Source organism: Microcaecilia unicolor, chromosome 3 (assembly GCF_901765095.1).
Source record: "Microcaecilia unicolor chromosome 3, aMicUni1.1, whole genome shotgun sequence".
Lineage (NCBI taxonomy): Eukaryota > Metazoa > Chordata > Amphibia > Gymnophiona > Siphonopidae > Microcaecilia > Microcaecilia unicolor.
The window spans coordinates 79,505,418-79,520,031 of NC_044033.1; the positions used below are offsets into that span (position 1 = coordinate 79,505,418).

The following is a 14,614-nucleotide window of genomic DNA, read 5'->3' on the forward strand; positions in this document are numbered from 1 at the left end:
TGCTGACTAAAAAGGCATGCAGTTCAGATACTATGAATAATGGAACCTTATGGAGCCATAAAAAAAAGTCACATATATATTTTGTTTTCATTACATAAATTTTTCTCGCAAAAATAATTTTTTTACATTAGAGCTCCATAAAATATTTACAACCTTCGTCTCATAAAATAAACTGGCAGTTAAATATATTTGAAAATAAGATGATTTCTCATAAAATATATTTTCAAACCTTTACATATACAGGCTTTAATAAAGAGTTATTTGACTAACAAAGAGCAAGGGATAGTAAACATGTTAAACTCACAAACTGTTGAAAGGACACCAAGGAGGTAATTCTGTAAGTGTGCCCTAATGCCTCTCCTACGATGGTATCTGGGCTCCCAGATGCTGTTAGGGAATATTAGAATAACTCTGTATTGATGTAACTGTGGGCACCCAAAATAACAAGGGTGCACGTAAGTTAAAGTATTCGGCAGGTTGTGTGTGCAAGTGGAAGCCTGATAAATTCTTTACCACTTGCAGAATAGTGTTTAGGGGGAATATTGTCATTTATGTGCCTTATGTGTATACATATCAAACACCCCCAAAACAGTATTCTGTATACTTTAGGTTAGGTGCTATAAATGGCATTAAAAAAAGTGCTATTCTATAAACTGCGCTTAAAGTCAAGCGCAGATTATAGAGCATATGCCCAGGTGTTGAGTGTAAATTTAGGCGCCGTTTGCACCAACAAAAACATGGTGCAAATGCCTGTTACCTAAATTTACATGCAGAGCCCCCATAGTCTATAATTACGTGTGTAACTCAAAACCACACCCCCGATCTGCCCATGATCCTCCCATTTCTGTGCCCCCTTTTATGGGCTGTTGCGTAAAATTTAGGTGCAGATTTTGCACCTAAATTTATGCAAGTAAGTTCTAATTAAATCTAATAGTGTCAATAATTGCTATTGGTACTAATTGGCTCGGTATGTAATTACATTGCGTGCGCAAACATGGAGTATGCCCAAATTTGCATACAGAATTTTTTATACAATTTGGGGGTTAATGCATATATAACCAATTCGTGCCCTAACAGACTAGAAGGGAATACCGCATGCACATATCTGTCAGTATTCTGTACATTTATACACATACTCCCAGATTCTCTATAAGGCGCAGTGGGTAGCGCACGTTAAATTTTGCACAAGGCAATTTACACATGCTACTCAATTGGATAACAAGCTAATCAGTGATAACTGGCCGATAACTGATTATCGGCAATAATTGGAATTTACGCATGCTTCTTTTTAGCCTTATTCTAAAAAGAGGCGTGCATAAATTCCAATGCGCGTAGCTGAAGAGGGGATGTGGCCACAGGAGTGTAGGCGTGTCAGGGTGTCGATCAAATTTAAGCATGTTGTTATAGAAGTCGGAGGAACGAGTGTACATTTAGGCACGGGCATTTACACCAGGTTTTCAGTGGCGTAAACGGCCTGCCTAAACATATATGTGTTCCCCCGGCCAATGCATTATCCTATAAACTGTGTATTACTGTAGATGTAGTTTACAGAATAGTGCTTGTGTATTTTTCCAATGCACCTACATTTTGGATGCCATATACAGAATTTGGCCCATAATGCATACATAAATATAAGCGCCGCATTAGAGAATTACCTCCTAAAGGCTAAAATGGTGTGGTAGCCATGTTAGTTCACTTTTAAGGTAATAAATAGAAACAAAAGAAAATTATACCTTTTTTATTGAACTAACTTAATACATTTTTTCACAAGTCTTCAAAGGCAATACCACTTTCTTCGGTCAGAAATAAGCAAAATATGACAAATTCTGATATTTTTTTCTGGAGGAAAATGCCTCTAGAAGCACCTCTCCCGTATTTATAACAGGGTCAGGGCTAGGGCTTCATCATCATCGGCGGCTAAAAATCTCCTTATTTTTAAATTATTTTTCAATTTTTAAATAAATGCATCGCACTGCCGTACAGTCCTAGAAAATTACTTAACTTAGGCAGACGAACAGCCTTACATACTTGTGACTGTGTTTCACCTATAGTTTAAATCCTGATATTTGTCAGGATAGTCAGCTTATTTCTGACCTGAAGAAGGTATTGTCTTTGAACAATAGTCCCCCCAAAAATGTATTAACTTAGCCCAATAAACAGGTATCATTTTCTTTTGCTTTGTTTATTTCTATTTACTACTCCTAAAGACTGAATCTGCCATTTAAAATATTGTTGATTTTGTGCACAGAAAAACTTTAGGGAAAGATACTTTAAAAACTTAAGTGCAATATTGTGCAAGAGACACAGTTCAAAGTTTAGAGGAAGTCATTTTGCACCTGGTTCACATCTCAACCTGGAGCCACTAACGTGTGTCTGGCCTGGTGGCCCCACATGCTATTCTGCAATCAACCCGCATTTGATCCTGCCTCTGGTCCCTCCTTCCACAGGCCATACAGGTTACAAAGTGCTATACAAGAAGCACTTGCAGGCCCTCTGAGAGGAGGATTATTTGATGTTACTCTAGTACTGACAAATGCTGAATATTTCAGACATGGCACCGTTTGCCCTCTTATCATTAACTCAAATCTAAAGGGCAAGAAAGTCAAGTTATTTGTAAAATAATTGGTTGACTGTATGTCTTCCTGCCAACACGTCTTGCCGGTTCTAAATATTAGTCCATGCTGACAGGTTGTCAAAGCATTACTTCCATTCCTTCTGTGATCCATCTACATACAACACTGATGGGGCTTGAAAGCACCTGCCTCATGGTGCCTAACATCTCAGAAGTTTTGTACAATCCACATTCTTAATATTTAGCCCTTACAGTAAGCAAAAAAAAAATGTTATTTGAAACAGAACTGAACATATAGCTTGAAACAGAAATGAACCATGATCTTCTCTGGCAGCAGCGGTTAACACTTGTTCTTACTAAAGCATGACCTGGAGGATACTTTCTAACAGCAGTAATGCATACATATTTCTTCCCCAAATATCAATTTATAGGAAACGAGCTGATTTTGCCCTAAAATTGGCACATGCCCCGGATGAACTGTACACACCAGTCAAAGCTTTTTATTTACAATTCACTGTCATCTTGCAATAAATCTGCATCATGATCCTCATCCAAAAGGCCATCTAAATTCTGAACTAAGTCATTAAACTCATTGTCTATGTGTTTTATATGTTTAATCAGACTCAAGTGATCCACAGGAATCAAACCATGTCTCACTGGCACCGCAGTTCGGGCAATAGTGGCTGCCATTTCTGCTGCAACAGCAGCCTTCTGAGCCTTTTGCCTTTGTAGTTCTTCTTGTTGCCGGTGAGTTTTCATGTGAGCATTTCGACTTTTAATCTTGAAAAAGACCCTAAATTTTCAGTAAGAAAATAGTTACCTCAGATGAAACACATTCTGTATTTATATTTACAGTGAAAAATAAATACCATTGAACTCAGCCCTCAAGATCAATATTATAGTCTATGTAAGTTCTGTTCATAATTACTGATTCACCTCTTCCCATTACATACAAATATAAACATGAATAGTAAATGATTTCTTACTTGCCACATTCTTTACATGGAAAAATTGTGGTAGGATCAGTCTCACCACTGGTCGTACTATGGGCAGGGGAGCTTTTAACAGAGCTGTATTCACTCTGTGCACCAGTTTTCTGCTTAGCAGCAGAAATCACACAACTTGTTTTTGTTGCTGTACTTGTCGCTGTGTTTGTCCCACCATGAATACGAGCATGGCCATTCAAAGCCTGTCTGGAGTTGAAAACCTGAGGGAGACATAAAAAGACATTATGGGGTGAATTCTATATGTTGGCACCAAAAAAGTGCTATTCTATAAGCTACACTTAAAGTTAGGAATGGTTTACAGATGTGATAAAACGCCTAGTCACTTGCCTGGGGCTAAGCCTGTGGCCACCTGGAGGGTCTGTCACCAGCACGAGCTCAGGTCCACCTGCCGCTTGTGCTCTACACTAGAACCCTCCTCCCACCGACTGGGTCCCAACCCCCTCTGGGCTAGTCTCCCACTCTCAAATTACTCCCCAGCAATTTCTAGGACACTGGGGCCACACTCCTAGGGGTCCCACAGTTCCTAGAAAGCACTCACAGACCCAACACACAAACCACCAGGATTCTTAGACCAGACAAGAAGAGGCAATAAAATGAAGAAGGTTTATTGTCATGAAAAATAATGAACAGTGAACCATAAAGCAGATGGAACAAAAACAGCACATAACAGGTAACTGAATATGGATCAATTATAAAACTATCTAAACATTTTATCACTACCTGAATAATGCCTAGGAAATACAGGAGATATAGCTGCTCACAAGTTACACAAAACAACTGATCACAGGATCTCAGCAGAGAAGTCTTTCTCCCTCTACTTCCAAACTAATTATGTCACGTCTGGTACAGCTTTAAAAAAAATTGCTATCTGCTGGCCAACCAGGAGAAACACATATCAGCAAAACAATACAGTTCATAGGCTCAGAAACCCACTGTTTCATCACAAAAGAATAGCACTTATGCCCAAGAATTGCGTCTAACTTTAGGCAATATAACAGGTTATGTGCTGGCACAAAACTGGTTATTCTCCGAGGACAAGCAGGACCATAATTCTCACACGTGGGTAATGTGGGTTCCATGTTGCTGGTCCGTAACTTGTAACAAAGCTTGAAACAGGTCTTTGAATGCGAGATGCGCTCCACCACACATGCGAGAGTGCCTTCCCACCTGCCACAAGAGCGTGGGACCAGCAGCTCTCTTTTTCTGCAGTGAGGAGAGGATGCGTTTATTGCCACTCCTCACAGCAGGCCTTATATTCTCACATACCCTCCCACCTCCCCTTGGAGTTGTCTCCTTTTTTCTTATATATTGTACTGCTGGTCCTCTGCTCTCGCAGCAGGCAAGAAGACACGTCTCACACTCAAAGATCTGTTACAAGCTCCAGACCAGCAACATGGACCCCACGTTACCCACATGTGAGAAAATAAGGCCTGCTGTCCTCGGAGAATACCTGCTACAGGTAAGCATCTTTGCTTTACCCTGATGCTGTCACAGAGACCAGTTTCTCTTGCCAGTTTGGCATTTGGCAGGAACAAAAATCACTGGGGAATTAAGGGGGCACCCCCCCCCCCCCCCCATATCCCTCCAGTTGAGTGCAGCTCAAAAGCAGCTGTTTCCCAAATCCTAAACATGCTTAAGTACATAAGTATTGCCATACTGGGAAAGACCAAAGGTCCATCAAGCCCACCATCCTGTTTCCAACAGTGGCCAATCCAGGTCACAATATATCTGGCAAGATCTCAAAAAAGTACAAAACATTTTATACTGCTTATCCCAGAAATAGTGGATTTTCCCCAAGTCCATTCAATAACAGGCTATGGACTTTTCCTTTAGGAAGCCGTCCAAACTTTATTTAAAACTCAGCTAAGCTAACCGCCTTTACCACACTCTCTGGTAACAACTTCCAGAGTTTAATTACATGTTGAGTAAAGAAAAAGTTTCTCTGATTCATTTTAAATTTACTACACTAGCTTCATCACATGCCCCCTAGACCTAGTATTTTTGGAAAGCATAAACAGATGCTTCACATCTACCCGTTCAACTCCACTCATTATTTTATAGACCTCTATCATATCTCCCCTCAGCCGCCTTTTCTCCAAGCTGAAGAGCCCTAGCCGCTTTAGCCTTTTCTCATAGGGAAGTCGTCCCACCCCCTTTATCATTTTCGTCACCCTTCTCTGCACCTTTTCTAATTCCACTATATCTTTTTTGAGATGCGGCGACCAGAATTGAACACAATATTCAGAAGTGTGGTCGCACCATGGAGCGATACAAAGGCATTACAACATCCTCATTTTTGTTTTCCATGCCTTTCCTAATAATACCTAACATTCTATTTGCTTTCTTAGCCGCTTAGTAGTAGGGGTAACTCCTGATGTTGTTTGAGACAGACATTTAAAGGCCAGATTCAGTAAACGGTGCCCAAATTTTTGTGTTAAGATCCGCGCTAAGCCACCTTTATAGAATGGTGCTTAGCATGGATTTCTGTGCCTAACTTTGGTCATGAGAACTTATGCCTGCCGAAGCCTGGTGTAAATCCTCACGCCCAACTGCTGGCAGTTCGGTGCGTAAATGCAAGTATTCTATAAAATGGTGCCCAATTTCTGGGAATGCCCCTGATCCGCCCATGGTCACATCCTCTTTTGAGTTGTGTGCTATGAAATTTAGGTGTGCATGTTATAGGGTAAATGGTGCGCCTAATTCCAAATTAGTGCCAATTAATTACCAATTTACTCCAATAATTGTTAGCATCTGACTAATTAGTTTATGTGCACATCTGGAATCCAAACCAAATTTAGGTGACCTATATAGAATCTGGGAGATAGACCCCATCTGAAATAGGGAATAAACATCTTATGAATTTGCTATGCCCTTGTCCTGCCCAAAGCATGCCCAGACCACGCCTCCTTGCCTTTTGCATGCACTTGGGCTTGATACGCACATATCCCAGCTTTGTAAAATGGGGACTTAAAACACTTATCTTGCACAAATGTCTAAGTGCTGGTTTACGTACATATCAAATACGAACAGGGCTTGTAAAATGAGTGCCAAGATTATATAATTGGGTCTGATTTATGCCTCCAACTCTGCATGCTGCATATAGATTCTAGACTCTATAAAAAGTATTGAATTCCTCTACATGGAAAAGATTATGATTGCATGGAACATCCTCATTCCGACTGATAAAAAGCTAGAAACAAGGAAGCCAGACATTAAGGTAAAAAAAAACACCAGATCATGGAGGTGTCAGGCCAAAGTGATTACTCTGTATAGTGTGGAGCAAGACAGAAGATCCTCAACTACCATGAAAGGCAGTCTAAGACCAAGAAAATGTGTCAGAAAGAAACAGAAATAGTTCCCATTTTTTGGGGAGCCACAGAATTGATTAAATGGAACTTTCAAATACATTGAATATATTGCCTATTCATGCTATCTCTCACAAACTCCTTTGACTTGATACAAGTACTAAGGTGAATATTAGCAGACTGAGATCATACCCTACATACCCTGGCTTAAGTGGAGAAGTAGCCTAGTGGTTAGTGCCTTGGACATTGATCCCGGGGAACTGAGTTCGATTCCCACTGCAGCTCCTTGTGACTCTGGGCAAATCACTTAATCCTTCATTGCCCCCAGGTACAAAATAAGTACCTGTACATAATATGTAAACCGCTTTGATTGTAACCACAGACAGGTGGTATATCAAGTCCCATCCCCTTAAGAGTGAGGTTCATTACTGTCAAGGTATGCACAAAACTAACTCATTTGGAGACATTGCCCCCCCCCCCCCCCCCAAGAGAAATAAAGGACAATCACCACACTTGACTCTTATGTACCTTGGGAGTGGGCACATTTGACAAATGAATTCTTCCTGACTGCAAAAACCTGTCCCAGATTCTGATTCTCCAATGGCAGAAGGAAAGAACATAACACTGGCTAATACAAGTTGTAGCTTTTAGTCCACCCATATGTGAAATCAATTAATAGTAGCAATGGATGTTCAGCTTTCAGTAGACAAATGTCCACATTTAAACCATCATCACATCTGGTTCTACTTAGCAGATTCAGAGAGTGTAAACAAAAAGGCTGAGCATGTAAATTTAATTACCTTCTCACCCACAAACATAATAAACCCAAAGCACTGACAAAGTTGTGGGGACAATGCATATTTGTTCTGTGACTAAACAGAGGACTCTGCTTCAAGAATTGCCAATCTGGCTTATTTTAAGAGTAACAAGTTCATTAGAATTATCTATCTAAAAATGAGACAGATATAGAATCAGAGCATGAATATGAATGTGAAATTCTAGATGTCACTGGTTATATAAAAGTTTACCACTAGAGGGAGCTCAAGAAATTATATGAGAGCTCTAAAAGGACATGAACTCATGCTAATGGCTCAAATGTAGTCTTTCAGAGTCCTAAACTACAGTAATACCTCAGTTTTCGCTGACTTCGGTTATCGTCGGTTTCGGTTTTCGTTGATTTTTTCAGCGAAAAATGTGTCTCGGATTTCGTCGGCGTGCCATGACCTCACTGCTAATTTTGCGAAAACGAAGGGCGACCCACACGTTCTCCTGCTCATTGTGGCGTTGTTTCTCGTTGTGTGAGCATCACCCCGCGCGTCTAACGCAACGCACGTAAGAAAAAATAACGTGCTCAAATCTCATTGTCCCTGTTAAGCGTTTCCCTTGCTAATAAGTTAACCCTTTCCCTTTAGCTCCATCATGGGACTATATTTATTCTCTATAAAATGTGTTTTTGGTATGTATTTTGGAGAGTCTAGAACGAATTAATTGGATTTACATTGATTTATATGGAAATAATTGCCTGGTTGTCGTTGTTTTCGGACGGATTATCAACGAAAACCAAGATATCACTGTATTAGGAAGTGAACACAGACTAGAAATAAGCAGTTTCAAAAATGTAGTGAGAAAGTAGCAGGTGTAGGTAATTGAACGGGAAAAAAGAAAAAAATGGGGGCTGACCAATCGATTTCCAACTCGAGGGTAACGTGTTTATTAAAACAAAAGAGACAAACATACAAGAAGAGTAAAATGATCTTTCTTATTCACAGTAAGTTTGTTCAATTCAATAGACTTTTGTTAAATACAAATAGACTCAACGCAGTCTTGCGTTTCGATTCAGAAAGCACCTGCCTCAGGAGTCACAAGCAATTCAATCTAGTTGATAAATCTATGCAAGGGTATCAGTCAATGAATCCAAACACAAACATTATTGCATCATCGGTGCAATAAAACTGTGGTTAAACTCTCTGCTAAGCAACAGTATTGGAAGATGTCTGACTCTGCAAATATCAGTGTAGGAAAATTGCAGAAAAGCAAATTGCACACAGCACAGCGTACAAAAATATCTTTTGACGTCAGATGCTTTTGTACACTGTGCTGTTTGTTTTTCTGCGATTTTCCTACATCAGTATTTGCAGAGTCAAATGTCTTCCAATATTGCTGCTTAGCAGATAGTTTAACCACGATTTTAGTGCACCGATGGTGCAACGTTTGTTCTTTAAGTTTGGATTCATTGACTGATACCCTTGCATAGATTTATCAACTAGACTGAATTGCTTGCGACTCATGAGGTAGGCGCCTTCTGCACCGAAATGCAGGACATCGTCTATTTGAATTTAACAAGTCTATTGAATTGAACAAACTCACTGTGAAGAAGAAAGATCATTTTATTCTTGTACGTTTATGTCTCTTTAACACGTTACCCTTCAGCTGGAAATCAATTGATCATCCCCCATTTTTTTCCCCTTTCCTTTGTTTTTTTTTTTTTGTTTGTTACATTTGTACCCCGCGCTTTCCCACTCATGGCAGGCTCAATGCGGCTTACATGGGGCAATGGAGGGTTAAGTGACTTGCCCAGAGTCACAAGGAGCTTCCTGTACCTGAAGTGGGAATTGAACTCAGTTCCTGTTCCCCAGGACCAAAGTCCACCACCCTAACCACTAGGCCACTCCTCCACTCCACTGTTGGTTTTCTTGGGAGGTTTCTTCTTTTTTGCACATAATCGTAGGTAATTGAACACCAGAATACTGTTGGTAAAGATACTGAAAAGCCAGACTGTTTGGGGGAGAAGAGTGAGGAGCAGCAGGACAAATCAGGAGGAACACAGAGGGAGTGCACTGGGCTTCTTAGTTCTCAGAACCTGAAAAGTGGTAGGAGCTTGATGGAAAGAAAGCTGTTACTTTGTGGCTTTGGATCTAGTGTACACCATGGAGGGTCAGAATAGATGCAATTAGAGAATTGCATTGCTTGTTTGTAACTGCACTTTGAATTAAGTTGTGCAAGGGTGTTGTATTTTAGTTGTGTAAGTTACTAATGAGAAGTTGTGTAAGTTACTAATTATTTAGCATCCACCTAAATAAAGCATGTAAACACTAGACCAGTGCTCTGCCTCATCCGTGAAAAACAGAAGATGTTTATGAATTCATGACTCAGAAAATTGTCCTACAGGAATCAGTCTCTGACAAGTACAATTTTAATAGTCAGACCTCAATGGCTGTTGCAGTGCATATACTGTCATGTTGGCATATAGAAAGAGTTTGGAACTTAACAGTTACATAGCTCAGGTAAATTTATTTAAATAGTTTTCTTTTTCATTAGCTGTTTTGATTTCTGTTATCTCCTTGCATCCTTTTTTTGTGTTATGGTTTCCCTGATCGGCCCACTCTCTTCTTATGTCAGCTTTCTTTGCTTTTTTTTTTTTTAGTGGGGAGGCTAAGATTGGCACTCTCATATCTTAGAGTTTATGAAAGAATTTAAATACACATTTTATTATGTTGTCTTCCTTACCTTGCATAGCTAAAGGATCAGCAGCAGGAGGGGGAGATAGGACTTCCTGTTTTCCCACACCCTATGCACAGTACCACTTCACAAACAGCTAGGAAGTAGTTGAGGGTAAAATGTTGCTTCTGTAAATGGATATTTTCTGTTGTTCTTATGTTATTAGTGTACTAGTTCCTGTATAACCAGTTGTGTGCTATGCTGTGCAAGGCAGAAAGGATATCAGTGATAAAACGTAGGTGGATATGTTGAGCATGTGGTCTGAAGGAGGGATGTAAATGATCTGTATGTGAATCAGTGATCAGAATCAAAGAACACTTCATACACAAACTGTGGCTCAGGAGTAAAGAACAAGCTCCAACCCAACACTGCGCACAATACGTCATATACTCTTGTGGTGCAATGTATAAGTTAGGCGCCATTTAGAAAATGATTTCGCCAAAAATGCTGCTAAAATAATGGCAGGTATGCTTTTTGCCTGTGTCTAACCATACAATTTTGGACTGTGGTGGTCTTACGATGTTTTTGTTTTCCAGAATGTGTATGAGCACAAGACACAAGCAGTCAGGTCCCTTGAAACAAGCAAAACGGGTCCCCATCGGGATTGATGCAAGAAGTTAAGTACTGTTTGTTTGTGATTGAAGAGTTGATCTCTATTTGACGTTTTAATTGAAAAGAAAAAAGTTTAAAAATGGAGGTTTTTTGACCAGTGATTGAACATAGTACCTATTTAGTGCTTAAAATTGTCCGTGCTGCGTCACTGAAACAGAAATTTCAGGTGCCAAGTCCGCACATATTCATTGTGTTTGCATCACAACAGTATATGAAGTATTGTGCGCAGTGTTGGGTTGCAGTGTGTATCAGTGATAACATACAGTAACATATACATAGTAACATAGTAGATGATGGCAGAAAAAGACCTGCACGGTCCATCCAGTCGGCCCAACAAGATAACTCATATGTGCTACTTTTTGTGTATACCTTACCTTGATTTGTATCTGTCATTTTCAGGGCACAGACCATATAAGTCTGCCCAGCACTAGCCCCGCCTCCCAACCACCAGCCCCTTGATTTGTATCTGTCATTTTCAGGGCACAGACCGTATAAGTCTGCCCAGCACTAACCCCGCCTCCCAACCACCAGCCCCGCCTCTGCCATCCAATCTCCGTTAAGCTCCTGAGGATCCCTTCCTTCCGAACAGGATTCCTTTTTTTTTTTATCCCACACATGTTTGAATTCCATTACCGTTTTCATCTCCACCACCTCCCGCGGGAGGGCATTCCAAGCATCCACCACTCTCTCCGTGAAAAAATACTTCCTGACATTTTTCTTGAGTCTGCCCCCCTTCAATCTCATTTCATGTCCTCTAGTTCTACTGCCTTCCTATCTCCGGAAAAGGTTCATTTGCGGATTAATACCTTTCAAATATTTGAACGTCTGTATCAAATCACCCCTGTTTCTCCTTTCCTCCAGGATATACATGTTCAGGTCAGCAAGTCTCTCCTCATACGTCTTGTAACGCAAATCCCATACCATTCTCGTAGCTTTTCTTTGCACCGCTTCAATTCTTTTTACATCCTTAGTAAGATACGGCCTCCAAAACTAAACACAATACTCCAGGTGGGGCCTCACCAACGACTTATACAGGGGCATAAACCTCTTTTCTTCTGCTGGTCACACCTCTCTCTATACAGCTTAGCGACCTTCTAGTTACAGCCACCGCCTTGTCACACTGTTTCGTCGCCTTCAGATCCTCAGATACTATCATTCCAAGATCCCTCTCCCCGTCTGTACCTATCAGACTCTCACCGCCTAACACATACATCTCCCGTGGACTTCTACTCCCTAAGTGCATCACCAAATCCCCAAATTGCTTCTATAGGAATTAAAGGGAGCTATGTAGATGCAACAGTGCTCTGGCTTTGACTTCATAACATATATTCATATCCGAAGGTTCTGAGGGACAAATATGTGTATTTGGTGAATTGGTCTTTGTGGGCATATTGGTGGGCAGAAGTGAAAAAGCTTCTTTAATAAAAGGTCTATGGCAATTCCTCCTCTTGCATGCTCACTGGGATTAAATTTGGTTTTTCAAGAAAGTGGTTTGAACAACAGATCCAGTGAGCATGAAGGTCCCTGAAGCAGACACCAAAATGGGGAACCTCATCGGACCATGGCCATCTATGAACTGCCCCCCCCCCCCCCCCATATAAGTGCTCTGAATTTGTATTAAATGCTTTTTTAAATTTATTTTAATTTTAAATAGAACACTAGTAATTAATTTGATAGGGGCACAAATATATTTTTGAACATTTTTGGATATTTTCAGTTGGACACTATTGAACACACAGTTTTAATAAAGACCGACGCTGCTGCTTTAAATGACAACGCTGGGAGCTGTTTTGAGTTCTTTAATATAGTGTTCCATTGCAAGCACTTTTAGTAGCAGTATGTTGCTTTGTATAAGTGATTACTGAATGTCTTCCTTCTTCATTTTAATATGCTGTAGGAATTAAGTTCTTCACTTTATTAGTTCAGCAATTTTTAAAGAGGAGTTATTTGTTATATACAGAACGTTTGAGTCACAACCAATTGTTTTGCTAATCTCATGTACATCTGCTTTTATGACAGCTAATATTTATTTTTTTTATTTTTGTTACATTTGTACCCCGCGCTTTCCCACTCATGGCAGGCTGAATGCGGCTTACATGGGGCAATGGAGGGTTAAGTGACTTGCCCAGAGTCACAAGGAGCTGCCTGTGCCTGAAGTGGGAATTGAACTCAGTTCCTCAGTTCCCCAGGACCAAAGTCCACCACCCTAACCACTAGGCCACTCCTCCATCAATATTCTGCTCTTCACCCAACACTGGCCATCGGAAGGACAATGTGTGTTGTAAACTCACAAAAATCAGTCTATTTTGCACTACCGTATTCTATTAATATTTCCAAAGATACGTACTGCGCCACAGTTTGGCATTTCACAAGTAAATGAGACAGAAGCTGCTGCAGACACAAGACTGTCAATGGGCATCTGGTCCACAGGTCCTGTTGGTGGTGGCGCAGGTGATTTCGGCGTTTCAATTTCTTCTTCTTTTTCAGATTTTCTGTCGTCCTCCAGCTCGTCCTCTTCTAAATCCTCATCTTCCCCACTTGTCTGAACATAAACATAAAAAGCATAATAATGTAAGTTTATTCATTGTTTCATTGCTGTGAAAAGCATGAACTATTTGCACTTCAATTTTTTATTAGCTAACAATTCTGCAGGATTAGTCAGGCCCATTATGTTAACTAGATAAATGAAAATGCACATTCAGATATACCATCAAATCACTGGACAAGAAGGATAAGTAGTCCTCAATGGGTGGTATCATCTAATCTAGCCCAGGATGGAAAAAATATAAACAAAGCTCTCCAAACTGCTAAGGATTTCTAGAGTGGTGAACTATGCCTTTATAGGACTTCCTGAGCTGGCGTCACCTCACTTCTATTGCTGGGGATCCCAGAGGCCATGTCTCCATTTAGTTCACTGTGAGGTAAGTATTCTGAATTTTTCACATGATTTTTCATTCAACTTTAATTTGTCTTGGGGCCCAATATTCAGTGGCACTTATCCAAGCAGGAGTAGAACTTGTTAAGTTTGAAGAAGAAATGCCCCCTCAGAAGTGTCCCTGGGTTGGGGGGGGGGCAGTTCTATTGATGCCTCCACCTAAAGTAAAAGGGTTTTAATGGGTAGGATTTTTTTTTCCCTTTCCCGCAGGAAACAAAACAATTCTGCAAATGTAACTCTTAAGTTTTTCCATACCTCTCTTATCTGTGACCTTTACTCCTGACACAGACTTCACAGAACTCCCCCTGAGCAAAGAAATCCCTCTCTATTTAATCTCTCCTCAGCAAACTCCTCCCACCTCCTCCTCCCAAGCACAGGTTGCTATGGAGATGAGAAGATACATTTCACTGGATTTATTTGACACCCACCAGACAGGACTTAACAAAGATCTGGGTTTTCTAGCCCATTATAAAGCATAAAATTGTATTGCTTAGTAAACTGTATTGCTCTGTCACCTTCCTGTCTCCCTGACTCTCACCTATCCACCCCTATCCTGTTAGACTGTCACTGAAATGCTTTGATGTTTCACTCATATATACTGTCACCTACCAACATTTACTTATTTCCGATCTGACAAAGAAGGGCAACCTTCGAAAGCTAATCAAGAAATGTATTAAGTTATGTC

General features: G+C 40.4%; 1 protein-coding gene across 4 annotated transcripts in view; it reads right to left on the minus strand.

Moving 5' to 3' along the window:
- Positions 1–888: 888 nt before the first annotated feature.
- TRERF1 (transcriptional regulating factor 1) overlaps positions 889–14,614 on the minus strand; it is a 329,029-nt gene continuing 315,303 nt past the window's right edge. For all 4 annotated transcript variants that reach the window (XM_030196092.1, XM_030196089.1, XM_030196091.1 and 1 more), the window contains 3 exons: positions 13,342–13,536; positions 3,559–3,779; positions 889–3,365 (listed from right to left, as the gene is read on the minus strand). In XM_030196092.1, the coding sequence (XP_030051952.1) occupies positions 3,077–3,365; positions 3,559–3,779; positions 13,342–13,536 (705 nt within the window). In that variant the 3' untranslated portion in view covers positions 889–3,076. The remainder of the gene's footprint in view (positions 3,366–3,558; positions 3,780–13,341; positions 13,537–14,614) is intronic.